Source organism: Podarcis muralis, chromosome 10 (genome assembly GCF_964188315.1).
Source record: "Podarcis muralis chromosome 10, rPodMur119.hap1.1, whole genome shotgun sequence".
In the NCBI taxonomy this organism is placed as follows: Eukaryota; Metazoa; Chordata; class Lepidosauria; order Squamata; family Lacertidae; genus Podarcis; species Podarcis muralis.
In genome coordinates, this window is record NC_135664.1 from 55610035 (window position 1) to 55637959 (window position 27925).

General features: G+C 43.7%; 1 protein-coding gene across 6 annotated transcripts in view; it reads left to right on the top strand.

The window, feature by feature from the left end:
• DGKI (diacylglycerol kinase iota) overlaps positions 1 to 23803 on the top strand; it is a 259648-nt gene extending 235845 nt beyond the window's left edge. For all 6 annotated transcript variants that reach the window (XM_028746780.2, XM_077935076.1, XM_028746783.2 and 3 more), the window contains 5 exons: positions 10129 to 10166; positions 13501 to 13621; positions 17192 to 17228; positions 19813 to 19912; positions 20484 to 23803. In XM_028746780.2, coding sequence (XP_028602613.2) covers positions 10129 to 10166; positions 13501 to 13621; positions 17192 to 17228; positions 19813 to 19912; positions 20484 to 20600 — 413 coding nt within the window. In that variant the 3' untranslated portion in view covers positions 20601 to 23803. The remainder of the gene's footprint in view (positions 1 to 10128; positions 10167 to 13500; positions 13622 to 17191; positions 17229 to 19812; positions 19913 to 20483) is intronic.
• Positions 23804 to 27925: the final 4122 nt, after the last annotated feature.

A 27925-nucleotide genomic window follows, 5' to 3' on the forward strand; every position in this document is an offset into this window, starting at 1 on the left:
CCTGATATATTTTGTAATTTATTTTTACTCTCATCATTCATGCTTTTTACCAAGAGCTTGGTTTTATCTTTATTAATTTTAAGACTTTCTATTTTTACATTTTTTCTATCTCTTCTAATGTTTTCGGAATTAACTCTATTGGTTCTTCTACAGATATCACTACATCATCGCCAAATGCTTTAATTTGTATTGTCTCTGTCCCACCCTTATTCCTTTAATTTCTTGATTCCATCTTATTCTTTGTGCCAAAACTTCTAAAACTAATATAAACAATAAAGGTGACAGCGGACAACCTTGTTTAGTGCCTTTAGTTATCTTACAGTTCTCAGTCAATACGTTATTTACTATCAATTTTGCTGATGGTTCTGTATACATTGCCTTAACTCCTTTTATAAAAGTTTCTCCACAGCTCATATATTCCAAAACTTTAAACAGGAGACATTATCAAATGCTTTCTCTGCATCTAAAAACATTATGGCTGCTTATTTTTTGCATTTCTCACTTCTAAGTATTCTATTAGAACCAAAGAGGGTCAAGAAGCCCTTCAGACAAAGGAGAAAGGAGGAATCTCAGTCTCCAGTCAAATGCATTCTGAGCGGGCCAGCAGTTCTTGCAATTAGGAGTGAAAGCATTTGCATACGAAGCCTTGATTAGCCTTTCACTCTGCGTTTGCTTTTAAATGTGCCATTACTCAATTGCTCTTCTCCCCTTGCCAGCATAACAGTGTTTTAATGAAGTGCATGGGATAGCCAGCCAAAATCGTACTCTCTCCACTCACACATCTCCTTCATCTTCCTGCTCCCGTAATCCCTCCCCAACCCCCATCTTTCTTTCAGCTTGACAACTATTTTCTCCCTTTTCATCGCTTCCAAAAGTGGCATCAACTTGTCATTGGGTTAGTTTTCTTCTTCTTTAAATGGTTGTCTTACAGAATAGATTGGAGAAGCCGGCGAGTCTGGCGCTCTGGTTGCTCACAGCTTTTCCTAGACCAGGGCTAAGAAAAGAAACCTGTGGCCCTCCAGGTATTGGTGTTGGACTCCAACTCCCATCAGCCCCAGGAAGCACAGTGAGGGATGATGGGAGTTGTAGTCCAACAACAAATAGAGGGATGATGGGAGTTGTAGTCCAACAACGAATAGAGCACCACTGGTTCCCCATCCTTGAGTTAGACAACAAAACTGTCACTCTACACCTTCACAATGAGGACCTTTTCACATGTTCTGTAGGCTCTGTAACCCTCTGCACAGGTTTACGGGAAGCAACAGCCAATCCTGGTACTCAGATGGTACTCATATATATTGATACATATGTGTCATTCACACATTAAATTGCTAGGTGTACACCTAAGCAACATAGTGTTGAATGGGCCCTCATCTCTACTTTGCAAGTTGGCTCATCTAGTCCAGTACTGTCTGCACTGGCTGGTAGCAGTTCTCCAGGATGTCTTTACCAGCCCTATCTGGAGATGCCAGGGATTGCTCTTGGCACCTTCTGCATGCCAAGCATTGTTCCCCATTCATTTGAACACGCAGAAATAAATTCTTTTTTTAAAAAATAGAATAAACATATGCACAAATTCTTCCTGCATTTTCATTTCTTTTTTAGATGTAAGGTACTTTGCTTGAATTATTCTGGTTTTATGTAAGCCACTTTGTGTTCTGTGTGTAAAAAGGCTGAGCAAAAATTAACAAAACAAATAAAACATTCCACTTGGGGGAAGATGTGGTATAACTATGCTCTGTCTGGGCTGCAATCTTATACTCGCTTACTTGGTAGTAAGCTCCATTGAACTAAATGAGGCTTAAGTTTGCGTATGCATGTATGGGATTGCACCATTGTAAGCCCTCCCTTTTTGTCCTGCCCCCTCCCCCATTTTAAACACTTTCTGGCTTGCTACTGTTCATCTAACAAGACAGAGGGAGAGGAATTGGGGTGGGGAGAGACTTTCTTTCATCTATCCTTGTTGAATGAAGACTACAGGAATAAAGGAAATGCTCCATTTATCAGGTCTGCAACTGTAGTGTGATGGCTTTAAGACATTGCTATTTCTAAGAATAGAAATGTTATTTGAGGCACTGTCTCAAAACAATGGCTTATATCAAGAGGTTATAAATTGCAGTCCCACAAAGTGTCTCTGCCTTTTATCAGTTTCACTACATTTTCACTAAAAGTATCAGTTAATTTTAAAAATAGCAACTTTTAAAGTAAAGCTTTAAAATAAAGTTTAAGGCTTTGGACTCAGCTACATTGGCAAAGAAAAAATGCTTTATATGCATTGTTTATGCATTCTAACACTGTGACACCAGGCGGCGCTGTGGAGTTCGGTTTTTGTCAACCCGCTTTCTCACGCAAAGTTTGCAACGCATTTAACTGAAATGCTTCTTTGATATGTCTAGATCCAGCCTATATTAAGAATGCTCACTATTGAAAGTGAACAACTGGAACAAGAATGTGACATACTGCAGAATTTGAACTTTTGACCTCAGATTTAAATGATAATGTTTTAAGACACTGCACTACAACCCCAGAACTGATAAACTGACCCCTCTGGGTTAGTTTAGTTTTGGTTAGTTTAATATTTGGTTAGTTTAATCTGTGTCACCTATCTTAAGCAAACTGGGGTCACCAACTTGGTGCCCACGAGCACTGTGGCTCCCCCCAAGGCATACACTGGTGCCCCGGACAGCTTCCCAAGACTCTGAGCTTTCGTTTAAAAAGAAGAAGCAAGTATCTTAGCCTGGATAGCTCAGTTGGTTACAGCATGATGCTGATAACACCAAGGTTGCAGGTTTGAATCCTGAATGGGACGGCTGCCTTTTCCTGCATGTCAGGGGGTTGAACTTGATTATCGTCAGGGTCCCTTCCAACACTATAATTCTATGATTCTAGCTCTCATAGAAATGAAGTTATGGAGTAAAAAGGCAGGTACCTTCTAAGCAATTTATGTGAAATGAATGTGCTATGGCCGCCTTGTATATTTTCCCTGGTACTGAGGAATGCTCCCTGTTGCTATTAGTAGCAGCATCACTATTTGTGTGTGATCAGTATTGTGTGATTTCCACAATCAGGACCAGCATGACATAGCTGATGTCTGATGGTTGCGGGTGGTTGTTTCTTATTTTGTGTTATTCCTCACTCCCCATGACAGCCATTTTATGACTGGTGCCTACAGCGCACTCTCAAAATTCAAAACGTGCCCACTGGTCCAAAAAGGTTGGCGACTTCCAGTTTAGTACATGCTCACATGTGAAGTGGAAATATTTATGGATGGGGACTATAAGAGCCACATCTTGTAGCCACCATGTATGCTTCGTTGCAGTTTTAAAGTCTCCTCTGCAGTGCTATGTTGAAATGAAATTACTGCAGTTTAGGGTGGCTTTTGTAGACTGATTGGAAAAAAATGAGAAGGGAAAGCTGTGCTAGAGCTTACCAGCCAAATAGGTAACTGTGAGAGCACTTTTCCGGAGCTATGCAATGCTTAAATGTTTTTTAAAAAATAAATAAACAGCAGCAGCTCTAGGGCATTGGCTTGTTGTAAATTACAGTGAACAGAACTTATTCTTTCAGTCCAACATCTGTTGCCAGTGTCCCAACATTTCTGAAAGAGAGAGTCTGTTTCTTAACAATGCCGATTGTGCAAGGTTTACCTAATTGACAGGGGGGTTTTGGGTTGTTGTTTTTTTACACTGGCAGCTTCAGCAAAGAGCACAAAGGTTTAAAAATGCATAGAAAAGCAAGTTACCTCTTTCATCCTCCCGGCTTCTCCCTGCTAGAAGAATGGAGGTCTATTGATGATCTAGCCAGCCCAGAGAAATGCGCCGTGTTGCCAACGTTGTATTTTGCCAGTTTGTTAGATGGGTAGAAGCCTTAGGTCTGCACTTTTGTCAGTCACACAAGGTTTTCTGTGGACTGTGTGTGTGTGTGTGTGTGTCTGTGTATAGCAAATCCACTTACCCAATCAAAGAGCACTAAAGCACTTCTATTTCTTGCTGCAAATGCTCATCTTAGGGAAAAGTCAAGAAAATAATGACTTGGTCTCCGTGTTTGTTGAATGGAATAATGCTTGGTGACATCTTCAAGGCCTGGAGATACTTTATGGCATGATAAAACGTGTGCATAATTCATGCTCTGTATTGTGAGGCAGCAACACTTGTCGCCCTCTGAATAAATGCATATTTAAAGGCCTCCTTTTGCCCATAATTGCACACTGATAGTGCCAGCCAGATTCTTTTTTTCCTAGAGCTGAGAGCCAAGCCAATTTTCAACGGTTTGAAGCCTGAGTTGCAACCATGCTCACATAGTTTAGAACCCGGGGGTGGGGGTGGGTGAGGGGCAGTGAGATTACCTGGGGGCAGTGCTCCAAGGCAAGTGAAGAGATGGGGGGGGGGCAGGGTGTAAATGACCTTTGAAAAAGCTGGTATCAACTCCACCAATTTTGTTGAATTGTTTAGGCCAAACAGTTTTAATTGAATTGCAAATAAATGTGCAATTTAGGGTCACTGTTTTGAATTTCATTGTGTTGTTATCTTCCTTAGTCGGTCATGCAAGCCACTATTCTGAATAATGAACGGCCTCCCTCGGGAGGTTGTGGACTCTGCTTCCTTGGAGATTTTTAAAGCAGAGGTTGGGTGGCCATCTGTCACGGATGCTTTAGCTGAGATTCCTGTATTGCAGTGGGGTTGGACTAGGTGAGTCTCGGGGGTCCCTCCCAACACTCGGCCACTCATTTCCCAATGAAAAGGAATGGTATCACCAGAAAAGAGGACTCTAGTTTGCATAAAACTCACAGGTGCTCCTTTATATGTATACACGTATTACATCTCTATAGAGTATGCGCAGGGCATCTCAGCATAGCGGAAGAGACAGTGGCAGGGCAGCTGGGTTGTCTGTTCAGTCTGCTGTCCAGGGGTTAAGTACTGATGGGAAACTTCAAGGCCCCTTCTCTCTCTTCTTAAAGTTCTTTCTTTTTAAGCTGGACCTGGACTCACTGGCGAAGGAAGAGGGGGGCAGGGGGAGCACACCACCCCCAGCAGTGTGATCCCAGTGGAGTGCCATCATGGCTGTCCCCTCTGCCCCCGCAGGTGGCGCATCACGCCCCCAGGATGCGCGCCATGCCCCTGCGGGCGGCGTGCCATGCCCTGGGACATGCACCAGCCACGCCTCCACCTGCTCTCTGCATCCTGGTGACAGAGTATTAATCTCCACCACTGCCTGGATTGGGCGGCCCTTTAAAAAGGGAATACCTACAAAAAGATGACTGCCCCCTGTAGAATAGGACACATAGCCACCCTATCTGGCAATCAGTATTCTAAAGAAGGGACCAGCAACTTCTAGGGGGGTCTGGGGTGCATCGAAAAACTGGAGAAATTCTTGCGGGCATCACACACCAACATGCATACCCACAACCAAGGACTGAGAATACTTTTCAGGTGTGTGTCTTTGTATATGTGATGTAGTGGTTAAGAGTGATAGACTCATAATTTGGTGAACCGGGTTTGCGTCTCCGCTCCTCCACATGCAGCTGCTGGATGACCTTGGGCCAGTCACACTTCTTGGAAGTCTCTCAGCCCCACTCACCTCACAGAGTGTTTGTTGTGGGGGAAGAAGAGAAAGGAGAATGTTAGCCGCTTTGAGACTCCTTCAGGTAGTGATAAAGCGGGATATCAAATCCAAACTCCTCCTCCTCCTCCTCCTCCTCCTCCTCCTCCTCCTCTTCTTCTTCTTCTTCTTCTTCTTCTTCTTCTTCTTCTCCTCCTCCTTCTCCTTCTCCTTCTCCTTCTTCTCTCTGTGTGTGATGTTCAGTATCCCCCTCGTACCCTACCCTTCAAATTGCTTCCACACCCTTCTATAGGAGCTTGCCTTCTACCACTTAGGGCCATTTCCCCACCGTAGTGTCCAGTTCGCCCCTTAATGTTGCTGAAAAGCAAGTAGAGTATTCTATACAGGGATGAGATGTTTTCGTTCATGGCCAGCAGAGGGAGTAAAGTTAACACTTCCAGGGATGCCTGTAATGGATGAATAGCTCTATTGTTTATATGAGAAATTTTCATTTGGGTTTTAAAATCCCAATGTATTGACAGCTCCATCCCTCCTTCGGAACTGCACAGACAAAAATAGAAATAATGAAGGCTAACAATGCAAGCTGAGTTTTATGGATTTATGGATCCGTGCTTCCAGTGTGAGAAAACAGGTTGCATGTGAATTGTTGCTTTGAGGTCTCCTAGCAATGTCTTAATAGATAGCAATTTATAAAAGTTTAGCAATACAATATGTCATAAATAAACACACTAATAAATAATACTTAACATCAGTATAGTGATTTCAAAAGTTCAAAACACTCTACATGCATGGCTCAGTTGAAATCCTTACAACTATCCTTTCAGGTAAATGAAGTCTTGTTGTTCCCCATACAGCTGATAGGCAGACTGAGGCTGGAGGAGAAGAGCTTGCTTAAGACTATCTAGTAGACTATCTGGCAAAGGCAAAAGTAGAACTGGAGCTCTTGTGATGCACATCTCAGTCTCTTAACCACCATGCTATACCAGTTTTACATGCCCTCCAACATTTCTCCAATGAAAATAGGGATGTCCCATTCCACAATGATAATTTTACTTTTTATACCCCACACATCTTATTGAGTTATGTTTTAAGACATGGGTGGTGCTGTGGTCTAAACCACTGAGCCTCTTGGGCTTGCTGATCAAAAGGTTGGTGGTTCGAATCCCCGTGACGGGGTGAGCTCCCGTTGCTCGATCCAAGCTCCTGCCAACCTAGCAGTTCGAAAGCACATCAAAGTGCAAGTAGATAAATAGGTACCACTCCAGCGGGAAGGTAAACGGCATTTCCGTGAACTACTCTGGTGCTGGTGTTCCATTGTGCCAGAAGTGGTTTAGTCATGCAGGCCACATGTCCTGGAAAAACAGTCTGCAGACAAACACCAGCTCCCTTGGCCTGTAAAGCGAGATGAGCGCCACAACCCCAGAGTCGTTCGTGACTGGACTTAACTATCAGAGGTCCCTTTATCTTATAAAGCAGCAATAAATAATTTTGGAATTAGAGTTCCCACAAGTAGACTTGAAGAAGTTGCTTGGCTGAACCTGCTGGAGGTATAGTATCTGCTGAACAGGAAAAGATTCTCCCACCCTTTTTATTCATTTATCTGCCCCTTTAGAAACAAACAAACAACCCCACAATACCCAGCAAAGCAACACACGTGTCCCAGTTAATAGAGCTGCTGGGTGCTTTTCGGAAAACCTGTAAATAAGTTGTCATGAAATCTGCCTTAAGAGTTACTGTAGTTTTATTGTTTGTTTTATAACCCTTTTGGTTTGGATGTTACATTTTACTGTGCTGCACATGGGAGATGAAGTGAGGAAATGTTCCTGAGACTCTTACACAAAAATCTGATGCAAGAAGCATTTGAATCTTGTATCGCAAACATAGGCTCTCTGAGTGAGCAACACTGCTTAGTTTCTTTGCTTGTGTCCCTCAGTTCTTCCTGCAGTGATTTCTTTCTTTCTCTCTCCCTCTCCCTTTTACACATTTGTGGTGTTATTCCTGGAGTAATAATGAGCTCCTTGTGGAATTCTCTCCACGGAGGTGCCAGCCCAGCGCTGCACAGAGAAAATTCTCTGCCAATTTGCTTGCACTTCTTCGTTTTTCAGACTCCAGTCAAGGCAAGGGTTTCTAGTCAGGAATATGGTGGTGCTAGAGTCAGTTCCGTTTCTGCACTAGGCAAAGGTGATATTTGGGGGAACCGAAATAATTTCAATTCTCATCTAAAGGCCAATCCATCAGAACTATACCTCTTTAAACAATAAGTGAACTGACACATCCTTGAAATTTGCATTTTTACAGTTGACCTTTGACGTTCATTGGGCTGTGGTGCATGAGAGGGTCTTCACTGTGATGGCCTCTGGGTTGTGATATGCCCTCCCTGCTAAGTTCTGTCTCACCCCATCACTGGCTGCTCAAGATGCATATTTTTGCAGAGCATAACTCCTTCTGCAGAGTTTCTGCTTGCTGTTTGATATGGTCTAAGTGATGACTTAGTGTTGACCTTGAATGTAACCCACCTGGAAACTGCATGGTGATGGGCCAACTATAAATCACAGATAGGGCTCCTCAGTCCCAGAGTTCAAATGCAGCCCTCAACCATCTCCATCTGGCTCCCATGACTATTCTCAAGCCATGTTCCCATGCTCCCCTCCTCAATTTTTCTGCTCCGAACCCTCCTCAATTGGTTTTCTCCTGGCTGGAATATACCATTGAATTATAATGGTGCCTCTTTCTTGCCTGGATAGAGCATGAAGAGGGAGGAGCATGAAGTGTGGCTGTATGTAGGAACATCTGACTTTTACTGTACCATGGTAAGAGTCGCACCTGTGGCTCCACCCACTTTTTGCAGTGGCCCTGCCCACCACCATGTGGTGCTTGGGAGGCTGCACATGAGGGAATGTGGCTCTTGAGAGTGAAAAGGTTCCCCACTCCTGCTATAAATTCAAACAAACAAACAAATAACTGATTGGCTTAACATCCTTTATATATGGATATTGTTTCTTAGAAAGATAGGAAACTGCCTTATAGGTCAGACCCTTTCTTCTTCTTCTTCTTCCTCCTCCTCCTCCCCTTCTTCTTCTTCTTCTCACTCGTTGCTGAGTAAGATTGTCTTACATGAACATGGTCTTATCCAAACTCAAATCCAAACTTTGAGTCGTTAAGTAACTGTGGAGGCCAATTCTGGATCCATACGTCCTTCCACAATGGGGAGATAGGTTTCCGGGTGGGAGTTGATCATGGTCAGGGCTTGCCGAGTGTGCCTTCCCCTTAGCATGTTTCTCCCTTGTGTCCTGAGTTCGAGTGTCTTCAAAGCCCATGACACCTTTGGTAAAGGCTGATCTCCAATTGGAGTGCTTTCAGGCCAGTGTTTTCCTGTTGTTGGTGTTTATACTACATTTTTAAAGATTTGCCTTGAAGAGTCTCTTTAGTTGACCACCAGCATTATGCATTTTTAAGTTCGAACTAGAATAGTTGCTTTGGAAGATGATAATCAGGCATACTCACAACATGACCAGTCCAACAAAGTTGATGTTGAAGACTCATCGCTTTGACACTGGAGATCTTTGCTTCTTCCAGTACACTGGCATTATTTCGCCTGTCTTCCCAGGTGTTGTGCCAAAATTTTCAGGGACACTGTTGCTCCATCTAGCTCAGTGCTGTCTACACTGACAGGCAGCAGCTCTCCAAGGTTTGGGGCAAGCAATATTCTCAGCCCTACCTGGAGATGCCGGGGATTGAACCTGGAACCTCCTGCTGGAAAAGCAGATGTGCCACAACTGAGCTATGGCCCTCCTTGAATTGAAGCCTTCTGTAAGAATCCCTTACTGGTTAAGCATGTCACTAAGCACATTTTAATGTGTTACATTGGTTGGTGTACTCCTAAATATGTAAAGTATTTATGCGGCAAGTGGATATTTGAAAATATTTGGGTTATACAGGTACATTCACCAGAGTTCTGGTAATTTCAACAACTCCTTGCACTCAGGGGCAAATATGGGTTTGGTGTTACATAATGTGTGAAACAGGGGCCAATGAGATGAGACGATTTTCATGGCCAGACTTTGGCAATCTTCTGTAATATGCCATCTTGCCCAAGGCCCAAATTTGGTGCCCCCAAATGGATCTTCTTAATTATCAATCCTCTCAAATTTGCACCCCCTCAGCTCGATGTCATGTGCAGGAGAACTGCCCACTCTGTACCAAATCCAGAGCTGCCATTTTTCACAAGTGAGAGAAAAGAAAGAGAGGATCTTTTGGAAGTTCATATGCAGCTTGTACGACATGTGATGCTTTTTGATGCAGAATAGAATATGGAACAAGATGTAGGGTTGCTGTTGTTGTTGTTGTTTTTACATTTGCAAATATGTGTTAATTTAAGTTTCAGGTGTGAAAATGCTCTTAAATCTAAGTTGTAATGCATAACAATGGCCTGGAAAGGTCATGCCTGTAGAATATAAGGCCTTTGGGGCGAGCCTCTTATTTTGTATTAATTATCACAATCGGGCAACATGACTGCATTTGTGTCAAGAATGATTATTAATGCTAATGTCCTCTTTTTGTTCTTTGCAGCACTTTTACAGTCAGTAATAGCTGGTGATTTTCTAAAAGTAAGTAAAAGAAGTTCTGATGCATCCTCATTGATATTCCCTATACCCCTTACATGGTTGTTATTATTACCATTCATTTATTTATTTAATACAAGTTTTTATATCTCAAGGATGTTGTACCAAAAAAGGGATAAAAAAATACTAAAAATGTAAACATAGAGAAATAGAACAACCCCCGAAAGCCAAGGAATCTATGAACAGGATTAAAATGGCTGGTGGGCTAGCTTACATTTGCATCTAAATATTTGGGAAATTAAACCAGGACATTAAGATGGGCACCAGGCAAACCTCACTGGAGAGAAGAATTAGGGCACCATCGCCATAAAGCCTCACCTTAGACCTGCCTTTGCCAAGCTGGCTTGGCCTGATGGGAGTTGTAGTCCAAAATATCTGGAGGGCACCAGGTTGGCAAAGGCTGCCTTAGATGATGGGGGCACTAGCAGGAGACCCTCTAATCAAGAACTTCATAACAGTGGTACCTTGGTTTTCATGCATCTCGGAAGCCAAACGTTTTGGTTTTTGAATGCCGAAAACCCGGAAGTAATTGCTTCCATTTTTGAATGCGCCTCGAAAGTTGAACAGCTTCCGCTGTGTGTTTTCCCATTTTTTTTCCAATTGAACTTGCAGCCAACCCTTTGTGCCTTGGTTTTTGAATGCTTCGGAAGTCGAATGTTCTTCCAGAATGGATTATGTCCGAGAACCGAGGTATCACTATATATGGGTGCTTTGACCCTAAGCTATGAAAGGTCAAAACAGCACTTTGAACTGGGCCCAGAAATGCATTGGGAGTGAGTGCAGTTATCATAGTCCAGGCACAGTCTTTTCATAATGGCCATTCCAATTCTGCATTAACTTATCATTTCTGAACAGTCTTCAAGGGCAGTCTCACATATAGCATATTACAGTAGTCTAGCCTGGAGGTTATCAAAGCGTGGATAACTGAGGCCAGGATAATTTGTTATCCTTCTTCAAACTCTAAATGGATACATATCTGATCACCAAATGCCAACTAGAATCACTTCTAGAACAAGAGATCTCATCGAGTGCAAGTATGTACAGAAGTATGTTTTAAGCACCTTCCACAGTCATCTCAAGGCAATGTACAAAATGTAGCAAAAGCAGCTAGAAAAGAGTTTAAAACAGAACAGAAAAGATCAGCAGCTCAGAAAAAATAGCAAGTACCCATGACAGAGACCTATTCATTCTGCTGGAAAAGTTTGTTGGCACAAAAATGTCTCCAATCATATCTGGAAATCTTTCATGCCTCCGATGAAATAAAGTAATACCTACAAGGCCTTATCCTGCACAACACACCCACCCTCTAGTATACCAAGTTACTTTATAAGCTGAAGATCTACTCTTAAATGCTAAACACTCACAAGTTCCCCAAGAGACTAGTCTTAGCAATACTACAACATCCAAACACTCCTAAACGCATAGTTCAGTGCAGATGCAAGTAGCTACCCATGTAAGTAACAGGCACCACAGTCTATCATCTTATGATTTGATGTATGGCCAGTCTAATAGTACATTAGTTTCTGCTCTCCTTTGCACTTCATTGCAATTTCAGTATTTGCTGTGAATGCAGTTAAGATATTAAGCAGGTTCCAGGAATGCCAAGCCTCTCCTATATCTCTCCTGTCGGAGTAGAAAGGGGAGGGTTTTCTCCCCTCCCCAACTCCTGTCATTATGCTGCTTATGTCTGTCATTGCATCACCTGTTTTTCAATTACTAAGGCACATTTCAGAGGTTACATTTTTTTCTGATCAAGGGATCACTGCCATAAATGATGTTATGCCATGTTATTGATTCTCTTACATTTATATCCCACCTTTTGCCCGTCATGGAACAGAAAGTGATGCTCCTAAACAGATCCAAATCTGCTTAGCTTGGATATTTTATGTGCTTTCTGACCACAGACTAGGATTTTTATTCGTTCACACAAGAATTTGAGGTGGGCTGTGCCATGAGAAGTTATTGCTTCTGGCTAACAGCAATCCATGAATTGGAGCTGGCTCAGTGGGTGGCGCCATAGGTTAAACCACAGAGCCTAGGACTTGCTGATCAGAAAGTCAGCGGTTCAAATCCCTGCGATGGGGTGAGCTCCCGTTGCTCAGTCCCTGCTCCTGCCAACCTAGCAGTTTGAAAGCACGTCAAAGCGCAAGTAGATAAATAGGTACCGCTCTGGCGGGAAGGTAAACGGCGTTTCCGTGTGCTGCTGTGGTTCGCCAGAAGCGGCTTAGTCATGCTGGCCACATGACCTGGAAGCTGTCTGTGGACAAACACCGGCTCCCTTGGTCTATAGAGCGAGATGAGCGCGCAACCCCAGAGTCGGTCACGACTGGACCTAATGGTCAGGGGTCCCTTTACCTTTAACTTTACAGTGCTTTAAAATGTTCTCTTTGTGAAGCTTGTGAAATGGCCTGGGAGACACATTTTTGTGAAGAACGTAATATAAGAATCAAGTCCTGCATCCTGTTCTCACAGTGGCCAAGGAGATACCTATGGAAGGCTCACAAGCAGGACGAAATATAGACCTACCAGGCCTCTCCAAGCAGCTCCCAGGACTCTCTCCACCCCACATTTCTCACAAGCCTATCTCCATGCCCTCCTCAATTGCTCCTATCTGCCTGGTATGTGTGCAACTCACTTGTCACAGTGACAGCTAATGTGTGCAGCAGTTTTCTATGACCATCACATGCAAACCAGTTCTCAGGACTTTCAGTGGCCTAGGGAGGATGGGCTCTTATGCTGAAGGTTATTGGGGCTTCATCTGATTGTTGGCTTATTCAGAGAGCCCTGTGCTGCGTGTTGAAGCCCCAACAATCAGCTGATGGGCAGGGCTTCAAAGTTCATTGCAAAGGCTTTTGCAGGTGCTACCCATCAGGTGATCAGTGGTGCCTGCAAACCCCTTTTCAGCACAGCTGGAACTTTACCTGTTCCATACCAGACATCATATATGATCCCTGGTGCAGGACAGGTGAGTGGTGGCTTGTCCAAAATGGCCTGGTGGACCAAATGGAGAGACATGGTGGGACCAAATAGGCCAACAGGCCAGAGGTTCCTCACCTCAGTTACAAACAAATTTAACAGAAAGTTGATAGGCCATTGTCCAACCTATTTTATATTAAATTGTAAGGCGTATCTCTTCATGAAATGCTGTTAAAGATACTTGCTTATTTCTCCATTGCTCAGAGCTGAATCGGGAAGCCCAGCAAACATTTGCCTAACAGCTATTTCTGTTTTAGCAATGCAATTTGTTTAACGCCACATCTGCAAAAGGAAACCACAACTTCGCATTACTTAGACTTTTCTCTATGCATTTTTCTTCCAGTTCATAGACTGCTGCAAAAAAGGAGCTAATCTGTTAATCCAGGGACCTGACCACTGTTCCTTGCTTCACCACGCAGCCAAGACTGGGCATGGCGAGATTGTGAAGTACATCCTAGACCACGGTGAGTGAGGGGGTGGGTGCCAAGCTCTTCACACTCAAGGGGCCTTATTGGCTCTGATCAATTACCTGGTTGGAAGGCACGGGTGTAAAAAATCACTCTGTCTAGCCCTTCCACTGGCAAAGTGCACAGACAATAGCTTTTCAGACGCTTGGTAGTGGTATTGTAGAACCATTATTGCCAGTGATGCAAACATGTGTTGGTTTGTGTCTCACCACAAACCTTATTTGTTCAATAACAACATGATGAACTAACACGGCACTGAGAAAGAGTGTCACCGATGTTGCCTGCAGGCCTGGGACACTGGAAGGAGAGCAATCAGCACAATCTTACTCTCTCTTCATGCAACTGATGCATGAATAGGGATAAAGTCTCTGGCCAACTGGTTTTGTATGATCCCTTTGGAAAGGCTGAAGCATATTGGCACTTCTTCAGTAGACAGCCATACATTTTGATGTGGTGCTTTGATGACCTTAGCAGCAGGTCTATTTCAACCATTTGAGGGTGGTGGCCTCAGTACATGCCTCTGAAGAACATGGGATGAGTGACCAGAGCTTCAAGGGGAAAAAATAATAGGGGATGGGGAGGTTGCATTTAACTTCTATTAGTGAGGTGCTCAATAGCATCTGCTTGGACTTCCTTTCCAATGAATTTTTTTAAGGAAAACTCTGGGCTCCCTTGCAGCCGTGCAGGGCTCTTTGCAGCCTGGGAGATGCTTTTTGACAACGACATACAAAGTAGCATGTTGATAAACACAGACCTGGGATCCTTCCCTTACTTAGTTTCTCTTGCAAGTTGACCGGGGAACCATATGAATCTCCTCAGTTTGGTTTGGGTATTGAGGTTCCTCCAGATCAAACGCACAGCCCTCATTATTAGTGCAGCCACATAAGCAGAATCAATTGTATGGGTCTCCACCACCTGCCAGCTCCCACCCACGGGATTGCGTATTCACACATGACATAGATGGATGGGATATCGCCATGGAGAAATGCATCTCCCGTAGCTTGGAGTGCATGTGAAGAGGGTCTGAGTAACTGCATTATTCTTGGTTGGAAGACAGAGGCTTAATGTTGTCTGTGTTAAGAAAGAGGGTTGATTGGGAAGGAGGGGATTGCATTTATGGGTGCCATGTTGTTTGGAAATCTGGCTGAAATGGGAACCTTTGGCTTCCTCTTTTGTCTCCTTGTGAGGGGGCAGATGCCTGATTTTCCACATCTTCGCCCCACATCTTCTTGGCCCACATACACACAGCACCATAGGGATTTTGACGTGCTTTGCTTCCTGGGAAACCACCAGTGTGTGTGTGTGTGTGTGTGTGTGTGTGTGTGTGTGTGTGTGTGTGCTTGTGTGTGTGGTGCAGCTAAAGGCAGGATAAAGGGGAAAGAATTATGAATTTGAGACGGGCTGACAATTGGAGCTGTTAAGGACAGACAGCGGTCCCCACAGGGCACCCTCCTGTTGCTTTCCCCTTCTCAGCTCTTTTCAGGCGAGATTCCCCTCGCCATTCTTCCTTTAATTCCCTGATCCTTTTCTTCACTTCTCCACCTCCCTGCACATTTCTCTCTTTCTCTTTCCCCGTTTTGTTTTTATTTCCCCATCCCTCCCTGCTGTTTTCCTTGATAGAAATCTCACTCATGCATTTCCCTTCCGGATTTCCATTGGGTTAGTTGGCACTCCCTTTCTCCTTGCCTTCCCGCCCCGCTCCCCCCCCCCTTTCCTTTGCTCCTTGTCCCTGGGTAAAAGCTGCCAGCTCCCTGCTGTGGCAGGATGACAGTGCCACTAGCTTTCCCCAGTGCCAGCCTTTCCCACATCTGTGCGGCTTTTGTCCTGAACCAGAGGAGGATTTGGAATGGTCGTCTGGCAGCAAAGGGGAGATTGATATATATAAGAAAGCGAGGTCCAGAAAAGGGGAGGAATCAGAGGGGGGCATGAGATGGTTGCTGGAGAGGCAGGCATTTGAGAAAAAAGGCTGAAATCCCATGCACATTTAGGTTGTATGCACACTATACATTTTAAACACCCCCTCACCCCAAAGAATCCTGGGAACTGTGGTTAGCTAAGCATGCTGGGAGTTATAGCTCTGTCAGAGATAAACTTCAGTCAGGGCTGTGTGTGTGTGCTTCAAACCTCCTTTAAATATATCACATTTATACATCTGTACTTGGAACATAGCTGTCAACTTTTCCCTTTTCTTGCGAGGAATCCTATTCAGAAAAAGGGAATTTCCCTTAAAAAAAGGGAAATGTTGACAGCTACGACTTGGGAGTGAGCTCTATTTAACTCAGTGGACTTTACTACTGAATAATTTCCACTGGATGAACTAATTAACTCTTCTTTCCATTTGATTTCCTCCCCAACCCCCACCATATTGTATCTTTATCTTTCGTTAGCAAACCCCTAGGTGGGTTGTTGTTTTCTTTCTCTGTTTTAACTTTCTGCTTGGTGCTTAACAATTTTAGACACCTTATAAATGACAGCGACGAAACAAGAAACAATCATACTAAATAATAAACAAGTAAAGGGCACTGGGCTAAAAATCAAGGCTGACTCCCTATCCCTAAGCTCCATCCTCTTAAAATTTCTACATTTGTCTTCTTCACCTTAAAGACATACTAAAATTAGAATTTTATCAATGGAGGTTAGTAACTGAAGGTGAATGGAACACTGCCCCACTGACCTCAGTCTGCCCTCGGTCACTCCCCACCTGCCTGCCTTCATAGCTACAACCACTTTAAAGGGTGACGCTAACCATCATCTGCCTTCTCCTTAGTCTTAGGGTTGCTCTTGTAGAACTTGGCAGGAAGAGGAAGAGTGCAAACTAGCATTAGCTGGCCCTACCTGCCACTGGCTCTGGCTTGATCTACTGTTTGTCTGCCTCCCACCCTACCAGCCTCAATAGGCACCAAACACCAATGAATTTTAACACTCTGCATTTTATCTCCTTGTACTGGGAGTGGCCGCCGAGACCACATAATACTGGTCTTGAAAGACCTACATTGGCTCCCAGTATGTTTCTGGGCACAATTCAAAGTCTTGGTGCTGACCTTTAAAGCCCTAAATGGTCTCGGCCCAGTATACCTCAAGGAGTGTCTCTACCCCCATTGTTCAGAAACTGAGGTCCAGCTCCGAGTGCCTTCTGGCAGTTCCCTCCCTGCAAGAAGTGAGATTACAGAGAACCAGGCAGAGGGCCTTCTTGGTAGTAACGCTCACCCTGTGGAATGCCTTCCCATCAGATGTCAAGGAAATAAACAACTATCTGACTTTTAGAAGACATCTGAAAGCAGCCCTGTTTAGGGAAGTTTTTAATGTTTGATCTTTTATCATGTTTTTAATATTCTGTTGGGAGCCACCCAGGAACCCAGCCAGATGGGTGGGGTATAAATAATAATAATAATAATAATAATAATAATAATAATAATAATAATAATAATTTATTTCCACTTAGTGTATTGATATGTACCATCTAAAGGGGAAGGAAGTGAAAATCCTCAGCATGCCCCTGAATTGGAATCCATTTTGTGTTGATGAACTTGAGGATTGCCATGTGATTTACCTTGTTTCCTTTGACAGGTCCTTCTGAGTTAGTGGATATGACAGACAGTGAAACGTAAGTCCTGACCACTTGGCTCTTCTATTTCATTGGTTTCATTCCAACTCACTTTTAGGAGTGTGCATTGGTCTCCTTTATTTTTTTTAACCAAGCACCTCTTAAAATAACCCAAAAAGCAGTGACTTCCTGCTGTTTCTTTCCAGTTGCATAATAATGTCTTTCCTAAACCGCAAAGCATATGTAGATAAAGGGGCAAGTTTCACATTGATTGATGCAGATCTTTTTCTCTAGCTTCTTCTAACTTCCCTCTTGTACTGCGAATTCTGGTGGTTAATGCATAGAAAACAGAGAGTAGACACTGAAAAGATAGATGTACTATTCCCCTCTCTTTTGTAGTATATACTGAAATGGAGATTCTAATCTAGGGCAGGCAAGCCAGTGCAGTGTAATGGTTAGAGCGGTGGACTAGTAACTGGTAAACCAGGGTCCAAACCTCCACTCAGCCATGAAGCTCACTGGGTGACCTTGGGCCAACCACTGTCTCCAGTCTAACCTACCTCACAGGGTTGTTATGGGGAAACAAATGGGGAGGGGAGAGCAATGTACACCACCTTGTGCTCCTTGGAGGGGAAAGGCAGTATAGTGGTACCTCAGTTTACGAACTTAATCCGTTCTAGAAGTCCGTTCTCAATCCGAAACCATTCTTAAACCAAGGCTCGCTTTGCCTAATGAGGCTTCCCACCATTCAGATTCCGTTCTTAGACCAAGGTAAAGTTTGCAAACCGGGACACTACTTTCGGTTTTGCGGAGTTTGTAAACCGAATAGTTTGTAAACAGGGCTGTTCTTAAACCGAGGTACCACTGTATATAAAATGTAATAAATAAATGAATAAATGTGGTGCCCTTCAGATGTTACAGACACAATTCCTTCCATCCCTCCATCCCTCCAATCCATAACAGTCATTGGTCCCCATATGTAGATGAAAGCCAAATGATGCAACAGCCTTGCTGAAGTAAAGAAAGTATGTCTATGGTCACAGCCTAGATGGGAGGTTGCCCAGGAACCCTGCGTATGCTGTCTTGAGTTCTGTGGAAGAAATTGGGTGTGGGGGATGAAAACAGAAAAAGAGACAGAAGCCAGGGAGTTACTCCAGATTAGTTAATGCAGCTATGAATTTGTGTATGTGACATTAGTCATGTCTTAATTCTCCCACCCCCCAGTGTTTTCTGCTCACATTATCCTAGTTGTTTTAGTAGAAATGTTCTGGAAATAATATCTGGTTTCTCCTCACTGCACTCATTGTCTGAAGAAAAGAAAAGGGTATAATATAGTTTTGTGTGTGTTTGTTTTATAGAGCTAGCATTGAAGTTAAGTGAAAATTTGTCTCAGAATACACTTTGATGAAACGCGAATTTGAAAAATGGAAAAAGCATTGCTGGTGTTGGGTTTTTACCTCGGGTGTTATGCTGCGACTATCAAAATCTCTGCATTTGCATCTTCTTATCTGAAACTTGTTGCATTATATTCTGAACCTGTTTGTATCTGATACGAAATCCATCCACCTGCCTATTGCAGAATCCAGTTTATGAAACATCAAAAAGCCCATTCCCAACAAGTTAATCGCACCCTTGTAAAACTCATCAGGAATTCTGGGAGCCAATAATCCTGTTCTTAAGTGCCATCAGTCATCCCTCCTATTAAACACAAAGTGCTTAGCTCAAATGTGGTACTAGATTAATTAATGCCCTCTGGTGTCTTTTTGATGGCTGCTGTAACAGCCTAGGAAGAAAAGAAAAGGAAGAGTAGGAGAAAAAGCACTCCCAAGAACTCTAGAGCTCCAATGCTTCCAAGCAATGCAAAGCTAGCTAATAGACTTTGGTTCTGCTTAGGTTATGCCAGCATCTCTCTGCCTTTGAAAAGGAAAGGCACAATTTATTCCCTTCTGTACCTGCAAAGGTTCCAATATGGGGACTCAAATAACCTGTCCATTAGACAGCCTATGAGAATTACAATTTTGCATTTGCAGGCGCTGCTAAAGCCTTTGATTCAAGTCCAAGCAGAGACATGGCCTTGAAGTTGCCTTTTGATATTAATTTAAATTGGAGCACCGAGGTTTCAACATAATGCATATCTTTTTTCCCAGGATGGTGTGAAAGGAGTGCTCGAGTTGGAGTGTGCCACTCAGTCCCTAAAGGCAAAGAACTGTGTGATATAAATGATTCCAGATTTAAAGTGTTTTTCAAATTTTTTTTTAAAGAGCACAACCCCCAGGCAGAAGCCAAACAGACTGGCCAGAGGATGTGGGGGGAGAGGGGTAACTCAGAGGCAGGAAAGGGGGAAGCTCACTACTGTTAGGGAATTCAATGAACAGGGCGGGGGGGGGGGAGCATTCTTGTAGCTGGTTCAAACTGGAGCTTTAGTCTGGACAGCAACTTAGCATTCAGTACATTGCTTTCAGCATGCTAATAATAATAATAAAAATAAATCCATGAACACAATTGACAGCACCGAGGAGCCAGAGATCAAGACTTTAAAAAGTGTCTGTGTCAGCAGTACTTATAAGGGTGCCCTGGTAAAAGTGATTAATTGCAAAAAAAAGAGTGTTTCTTATTGATAGTTTTCTCTGTTGTACACACACAGGGGTGAGACGGCACTGCACAAGGCAGCCTGCCAGCGCCACCGTGGCATCTGCCAGTTATTGGTGGAGGCAGGAGCGTCATTGAGGAAAACGGATTCCAAGGTAACCAAACCAAACAAACCCATTTCAACAATGCTGTGGACAAGTGAAACCAACATGCATCCAACTCAGCCAGAGAAACGGCAAAAGCTTATTTGGGAAGTGCCAAGTGAACATTTTATTTATTTATTTATCTATTCATTCATTTACAAACTGTTTCAGGAAAGGCCCTCACAGACATTCATTATAATTAATTTACTTCCAAGTAAGTATGATTGAGACTACAGTCTCTTAGCAAATCAGTTTCTTTACAGGGACTACTGTTGCTTTAAACCAAGCGCACACCTTTGTGACCAATCGAACCATAGACAGCTGCTGGGTTGCTCTGTGTGATGATTCATCTACCTACCTACCTGCCTGCTCACCATTACAAAAAACAACAACAATGGGGCTGTCAATAGGGCTACACAGGATACTATTCTAATTTCAGTTATTCACATCAGAGGGTAACGCATTTGTTGTAGCCAAACAAACCAAGCATCTGTTTGGTTTGATGCTGCTCAGTGTTGTGTTGTTCCCCAGGCTATTTCTAAGCCCCTCTTCTCTTTGTCTGTCTGTCTCTCTCTCATTGTAGGGTAGGACACCTCGAGACAGGGCGCAGAAGGCTGGGGACCCAGATCTAGCCTCATATTTGGAGAGTCATCAGAACCACCAAGTGGTTCCCCACGAGGACCTAGAGACTGCAGTGTGATATTTGTGGTGTGTGTGTGAGAGAAAACCCTAGGAGATCATGAGGCTGCGCCTGAGGCGTTCTCGGGTGTCATGTGAGGAAGGAGCTAATGGAATCCATGCATCTCTCGCTCTCATGCAAAATATCTGAGAAGATGCCACCAATTTCTAAGGGCTACGGAGACTTGCCACGGAACTCTCATGTTCCCAGACGTTAGTCTGCGGGGTAGTAGAAGGAGACTCAAAGGTCTGTGGAATCCATGGGCCGAGGAAACTTACTATTACTGCTCTCAGCAAGTAGCATGAACATCTCCCGTGTTCCTCTGTAGAAATTACTTGGAAAAAGAAGAAGGAAGGAAGGAAGAGTGCAGGGGAAGAAACAAAGTAACACAGATATCCATAATCCCACCAAACATTTTCCAACTATGACTCCTTGCCATGAATCTTTTGAATTTCCTTATGTTGACCCAACATTTTTCCTTCTTCACGCTTGCTTTCCACATTCCTTCCCCTTCAGTTTCCACAGTTGCACCTCAGTAAAGTGGTGTTTGCTTATCGGTGTGCTAAATCTTCATGGCTGCTCGGGAGGAAGGCAATGCTTTGAGGTGAGCCCTGGGTTTCCTTGGAAAGGCTGCACCTCTAAATAATAAGTTCTCACCTCATTGTCCTTCAGAGATTGCATTGCCAGATCGTTGCCATATTGAATATGCACCAGAGCTGTTTCAGAACCCATCACAAAATGTATTATGAATTTGAGAGCGCACAAAGGCTACAATGTAATGGGGGGCCTGACAGAACTAGGTCAGGTTGTAGACTTGTCTCAAAGAGTATTCTACTCTTACTCAAATTCCTTTGGCATTCTGCAAAATTTCCCAGATGTTTGGTCTCAGGAGGAACCTCCACAAATTTGCTTCAGAGTTTGTTTTTGGCAAAATCTGATCACAACCTATGGATGTGTTGAATTTCCCCGAAAAACTGTGCTCATCATAGTCACTTTGGGGGCCATTCTAGTAAGACATCTCAGCTCCCTCTTTGCTGACCACAACAAGCTGGCCATGCTTTGTCCTGAATCTTGTCTAGAATTAGCCACATTTGGGTACTTGAGAAAACATTTTTAGGCTGCAAGAGATCAGAGAAAAATAAATAGCCACGCAGAGTATTTGATTAATGAACTTCAGCTTTTGCTTTTAATGACTACTTGAAACTAAACTGAAAACATTTGCTGTCAAAACTTGGCTTGGTGGAAACAAGAAAGGGAGGAAAGTCACATAAATCTCCCTCTCTCTTGTTCTCTCTTTCTCACTCACACACACTCTCTCACACAAAATATACATATATTGACAGTGCAGTGCTGAGTGTGTTTGCTCAAGTCTCTCCTAATTCAGTAGGGAAGTGTGTTCAGGACTGCAGCCTAAAATTCCCTTATGGTGGAGAATATCAACTGCTGTATGCATTCACACCTACAGAAGTTAAAAACAACAACGTTCCCAATAATTATGGGACAAGTGGTATGCAGTTGCTTTGCCTCTGCTGCTTTCTCTAAGGTAAGAACTTTGTGATGAGGCCTGAAATGATGCCCTCATGCTATATCTCCTGTCTCTAGGATATTACCATAATAATAAACCCAACAGCTGCCTTGCCCCGTTTTTACATGAAGCATATGGTGTTAATTGCCACAGAAGCAGAACATTTCAGCCTGACCCCCCCCCCCCCCGGCCAATTCTGATCAGAAAAAAAAGCAAAGCCCAACCCTAGGATAAATTCGGGATGATTTTGCTGCTGGGAATAATAGTTGTATCTCTTGCAGTGTGACTGCCCATAAATCCTCTCACAATTGCACTGAACAAAATTATGTTGTGAACCAGCTTGAGATCTGCAGATGGAGGGATGACATAGAAATAATAATAATAACAACAAAAATACCCACCAGAATATTTTACTCCAGCACTGGACCTATTCCCATTTCAGGGTCATTCCCCAAGGCTTGGGTTGACATAATCCCAGTGCAGATGAACCTATTGTCCACAAAACCTTGGGGCAGACACCAGCTGAGCTGCGCTCCCTGGATCTTTCTGCTCTTTTCTCTTACGGGGGCTTGACAAAGAACTGTCCCCATCTATTTATGTGGCCATTCTAGCTTCTGTCCCAAATGGAAGAATGAAGACTGGGCAGAACACCATAGTATTCTAAATGTGGGTTGCTTGCCATAGCACCAATTGTATTGGCACAATGCTGTATATACTCAGTATTTGACAGTAAACTCTCTGATGCAGTTACAACAAATGAAGCAAGACAGCAAGGCGTTTGCTTAATTTAGCAAGTGTAAGATGGTAGCAAGAGGCTCCATTGGTAAGAGCTACTCCCCACGAGCCATTAAAGCTATGTGCTTCTGTAGGATCAAGGTGGAGTTAACGAAAAATATCTTAGGGCTGCCGTAGCTCATAGGGGGTTGGCTTTCAATTCCACTGTGGTTTTGATTTCCCATAGCCAGACTCCAGCTTGATCTCAGCCTCTCTCAGTTCAGCCTGTGCATCCAATTCAGGACATGATTATCATTTGCCCCCCACCCTTCCACTACAGATAGAAAAGGATGTTAGTGTCAGAATGGTAGCATTGTTCTTCCTTTGCAAAGGCCACCTTCCTCCTCCGGGAGACCCACACCCACCCACTGGGAGCTCAGTCAGGGGCAGTCACTGTGTAGCGGAAACAACATCCAGCATGGGAGCTGGATCAGAAATTGGCATTTAATCGTGCCTTTTAATATTCAAGGTGTCCGGAGGCACTTTGCAAAAGCAACATGTCAGCAACTGGCAGCCGGCATATCAACTGTGAGCTAGATAGAACTGCTATTATGTTCCTGAAATAGCTTAAAAGCAGCCAAGGGTGTTTGCATCTCTCTTTTCCCTCCAAGGAGGAGAGAGGTTAGGGCTGAGATTCTATTGTGTTTATTTCAGCAGAGCCACGGCCTGTAAGGAACCCCACTATCCAGCAGTATTGTAGTCAGGTCTTGTTCCACAGAAGCATGATGGAACACAGCATTAGGCAAATACAGTTTATGGTTAAGAAGCAACATGCCTGTACAGCCACACTGGGAGCTAGAGGACCATGGCGACTGCCTTTGTGGTGAAAGAATTTTACCAACCTCTTCCCAATGAATGGAAATGTGGTGGGGAGCATGGATCTTATTAAAATGAGCTGTGTGGCATATTCAGGACTAACTATTGTTTAGGACAGTGTTTCCCAACCTTGTGCCTCCAGCTGTTTTTGGCCTACAATTCCCATCATCCCTTGCCACTGGTCTTGCTAGTCAGGGATGATGGGAGTTGTAGGCCAAAAACATCTGGAGGCACAAGGTTGGGAAACACTGGTTTAGGATATTTGTTGATCCCTCTTCCTCCAAAGTTAACTCGGAGTGATCTATATCAAACATATCAACATCATAACACAAGCAAGAGTAAAAAGAAAGATGGACAACTCATTAAAACACTGATTCAGATATTTCTGCTGAATATCAAACTATTGAACAATGAGATCAGAGCAACATGTGTGGTCTGATTTATTCCTATTAAGGCTCTCAACAACCCATGCACAGGACCTAAAGTCTTCCAGTTAGTTTGGGGGCAGTGGAGGATCTTAAGGTCTCATTTTTCAGTGGCTCTGTGTGATGCTAAAATTTGGTGCCTCCCGCACTCCATTCAAAATAATAGTTGCAGCATCTCCTGTGGCACCTCTGAGGCTCCTCACCCAGTGCGACCGAACTGGTCATGCTCCCCTAAATCCATCTCTGTTTGGGGCTAAGCAGGGATTGGAAACCAGTCTGCCTGGTTGGAGTTAAGGAGTGTGCTCTGTTCACTTCATCACACTGGCTTTCTCACTTGGCTGTCCGTTTTCTCCCCCAGTCTGTACTTCACTGCGCTGGTGTGTCCATGCAAGTTTTTGATAGCGCTTGGATTTACTGGCTGAGCACATCCAATCTCTACTCCGAATCCAGCAGAGCATGTGACACAAGCCATATGGTGAAATGTTGGGCAGAAAGCTTTAAAAAGCTCATTTTTATTCCAGTGCAGCCACCTGAACATCTGGCATAGTGCTAAAGCACTGAACCGGCAGTGTGTGATACTGCTTCAAGTCATGGATGCATGCCCACTAGTCATGCCCATGTCTGTGTTGCAAAAGGAGCAAGATATATGCATGCAGTCCAAAGAAAACATGACACACTGAGTCAGTCGGAGATTTTCCTCACACCTGCATCTTCTTAAAGGTGTACTCTTTTTCCACAAGATTTTACTTTAAACTCCCAAGCTTAATATACAGTGGGATAAACTCCTTTGAGAAGTACTGCAGAGGAAGATAAGGCCAGTCTCAGATGTCAGCAGGAACAGAAAGGTCCATCTTCTGGTCCAGAGAACAGTCAGCAGCCAGCTGCATAGATGACAGATCCTCTGATAATGGTGGTCAAAGGAATCTGATTTTCTAGATGCTATTGGACCACACCTCCATTCACCCATAACTATTAATAATAATAATATTTTTTAATTATTTTCCCCCACCCATCTGGCTGGGTTTCCCCAGCCACTTTGGGTGGCTTCCAACCGAATATTAAAAACAATACAGCATCAGACATTAAAAACTTCCCTAAACAGGGCCACCTTCAGTTGTCTTTTAAAAGCAAAACATATTTTTTGCTCCATAAGATGCACCTGACCATAAGACGCACGTAGTTTTTAGAGAGGGAATGCAAGAAAAAAAAATTTTTTGAGGGGGCACTGAGCAGAGCCTGTATGCATCCCAGGCTCTGCTTAGCACTCCCTTTCACGAGCCGCATGGAGTGTGTGTGCGGCGCTTGCAGGCTTTTCCCCAGGAGGGAGAAGGGCAGCCCGTCACTTCCCCCACCTCCCGCAAAAGCCAGCAAGAGCCGTGCGCTCTTTAAAGGGTGCGCGGCTCTTGGGGGCTTTTCCCCAAGGAGGGAGAAGGGACTGACTTGGGGGCTTTTCCTGCCTGCCTCCCGCCTGCATTCACACCATAAGTCGCACACACATTTCCCCTTACTTTTTAGGAGGGAAAAGGTGCATCTTATGGAGCGGAAAATACGGTAGTTTTTTATTGCCTTGACATCTGCTGGGAGGGCGTTCCACAGGGCAGGCGCCATTACCAAGAAGGCCCTCTGCATGGTTCCCTGTAACCTCACTTCTTGCAGTGAGGGAACTGCCAGAAGGCCCTCGGCGCTGGACCTCAGTGTCCGGGCTGGATGATGGGGGTGGAGACACTCCTTCAGGTATACAGGACCGAGGCCGTTTAGGGCTTTAAAGGTCAGCACCAAGACTTTGAATTGTGCTCAGAAATGTACTGGGAGCCAGCAATGCCTATGCTGGCTGGAATCCAATAACATGGAGGTCTCCATCCCTGCTGTAACATCTGTTTTGTAGTTGAAGTGTACTGGGTATTCTCATCCATTAGATATGAAACCTTTCCAGATGTCTCATGGTCGGTTCACTAGAACACTGGGCAGGTGGCAGGATTGTGTCTATAAGTGAAGAAGGTTTGTCTATGGCAAGCAGGTTTCATGACATAGCTCAGTTGACTTTGGTCATTTGCTAGGGGACTATCCAATCTTCCCATAAGAGAACTGTACAATTGCATCACTTGACCATGGTAGGATCTTCATATGACCTGCTCAGCACACACAGAATGCAGACTTACCCAAAAAGAGTTACCCAAGGAGATATCCATTTGTTTAAGAATGCCCCTCCCTTCCCTTTAAATCCCATCTCTCAGAGTTGAGTCTCATTTAAATGTCGTACTCGAGTCTGGAAGCCCAAGTATGTGTGCCTCATCAAAAAAAATGAAGGTTGCATGCATAACTCTTCCCCCCTCCTTTTTGGTAGCATTTCTCTTTAAAATGCACACAAATGGCCAGAGATCAGCCGAAAGACCACTGGCACATTTTTAAACCGCACATATGCACCCTCCTTACTTGACATGCATTTTGTACTCACATATGGACACCCAAGTTCAAACCATCAGATGAGACTTGGCCCTTAGCAACTGCTGAAGTCTTTGAAAGGTTGGGGAAAGACTCCTTATTCGTTTGTGGGGCTGGAAACCCACTTTAATGTAAACAATATGAATTAAGTTTAATTTGTTTTTACAAAGCTGGTGTATTTGGATGACAATGCACTTATAAGAGGAATATACTTCTTGGACTAGTAGGATTTATCTTGGCCTTCCACAATCTGGTGCTGTTTTGGCCCACAACTCCCATCAGCCTCAGCCAGCATAGCTAAGTTGATTGGGACAGATGCAAATCGCTGGGCTAAAAGCTCCAGTGGGCACCAGGTTGGGGAAGGCTGATTGTAAAGTATAGCCATCTACAAAACTGGCCTGGTCAGGACCCGATGATGTGAAATGTGGCTAATCCTAGATTGTCTTTGTTGCATTTTGGTTCCATTGTAACTCTTAAAACGGCTGTCCCATTCTACAGTACGGCGGGGGCAACAATATTTCATGTTATCAATAGATCACAATAAATGTGATTCTCTTTTGGAAAAAAAATAATGGTTATGGTGGTTTTTTCATGTTTTGTCAATTAATGTGGGTGTGTTGACAATACTAACTTCATAGTTACTGCTGTCATTGTACATTTTTTTTAAAAAAAGCTTACACAGGATAAGAATAACCGAAATGTATCTTAGAACCTTTGCAAAGCGCCTGAAGTTCAACAGGGAAGGGGTCTGTCTAACCTCACTCAGGAGGGAGTTCTGCAACAGTGGGCCCACAGCACTGAACTGCATGGCTTCTGGTCATGTGCTGACTGGGGCCTAAAACATCTGAAGGTCACCAGGTCAGTGGAGTTTGATCTAGATGATAAAACAGTAAGAGGGTCTCATGCCCCAAAGAGTGACATATGGCTGGATGCTTCTCGAAAGCTGAGTTACCATCCCTTCCTAAGCCCAATCGCAGCTTGTGTTGGGCTAATCAAGACCACTAGCCTTGTCCTGGTGTTTCCAAGTCACTACCCTGGCCTGGAAAAGGATGCTTTTCTAGGCCAAAAAGGAAGCCTCCCTTAAAACACAAAGTGCTCTTTGTTTGACATCCACATTAGTAATTCAATGGACCTACAGAAAGGATTTGTATTTCAAAATGGCAGATCAAGGAAAGGGAGACATTGAACCAAGGCCACTAAGAGAACATGGCTTCCATTTTGCAATCTGCATTTATTTATTTTTATTTTTAAAAAGTCCTCATGAAAACTCATCTGTGAATATCTCCTAGTATATGCATCTTTCTAATACAATGTCACATAATATATCAATTTTTTGCAAAGTAATTCCTCCTAATATAATGCAT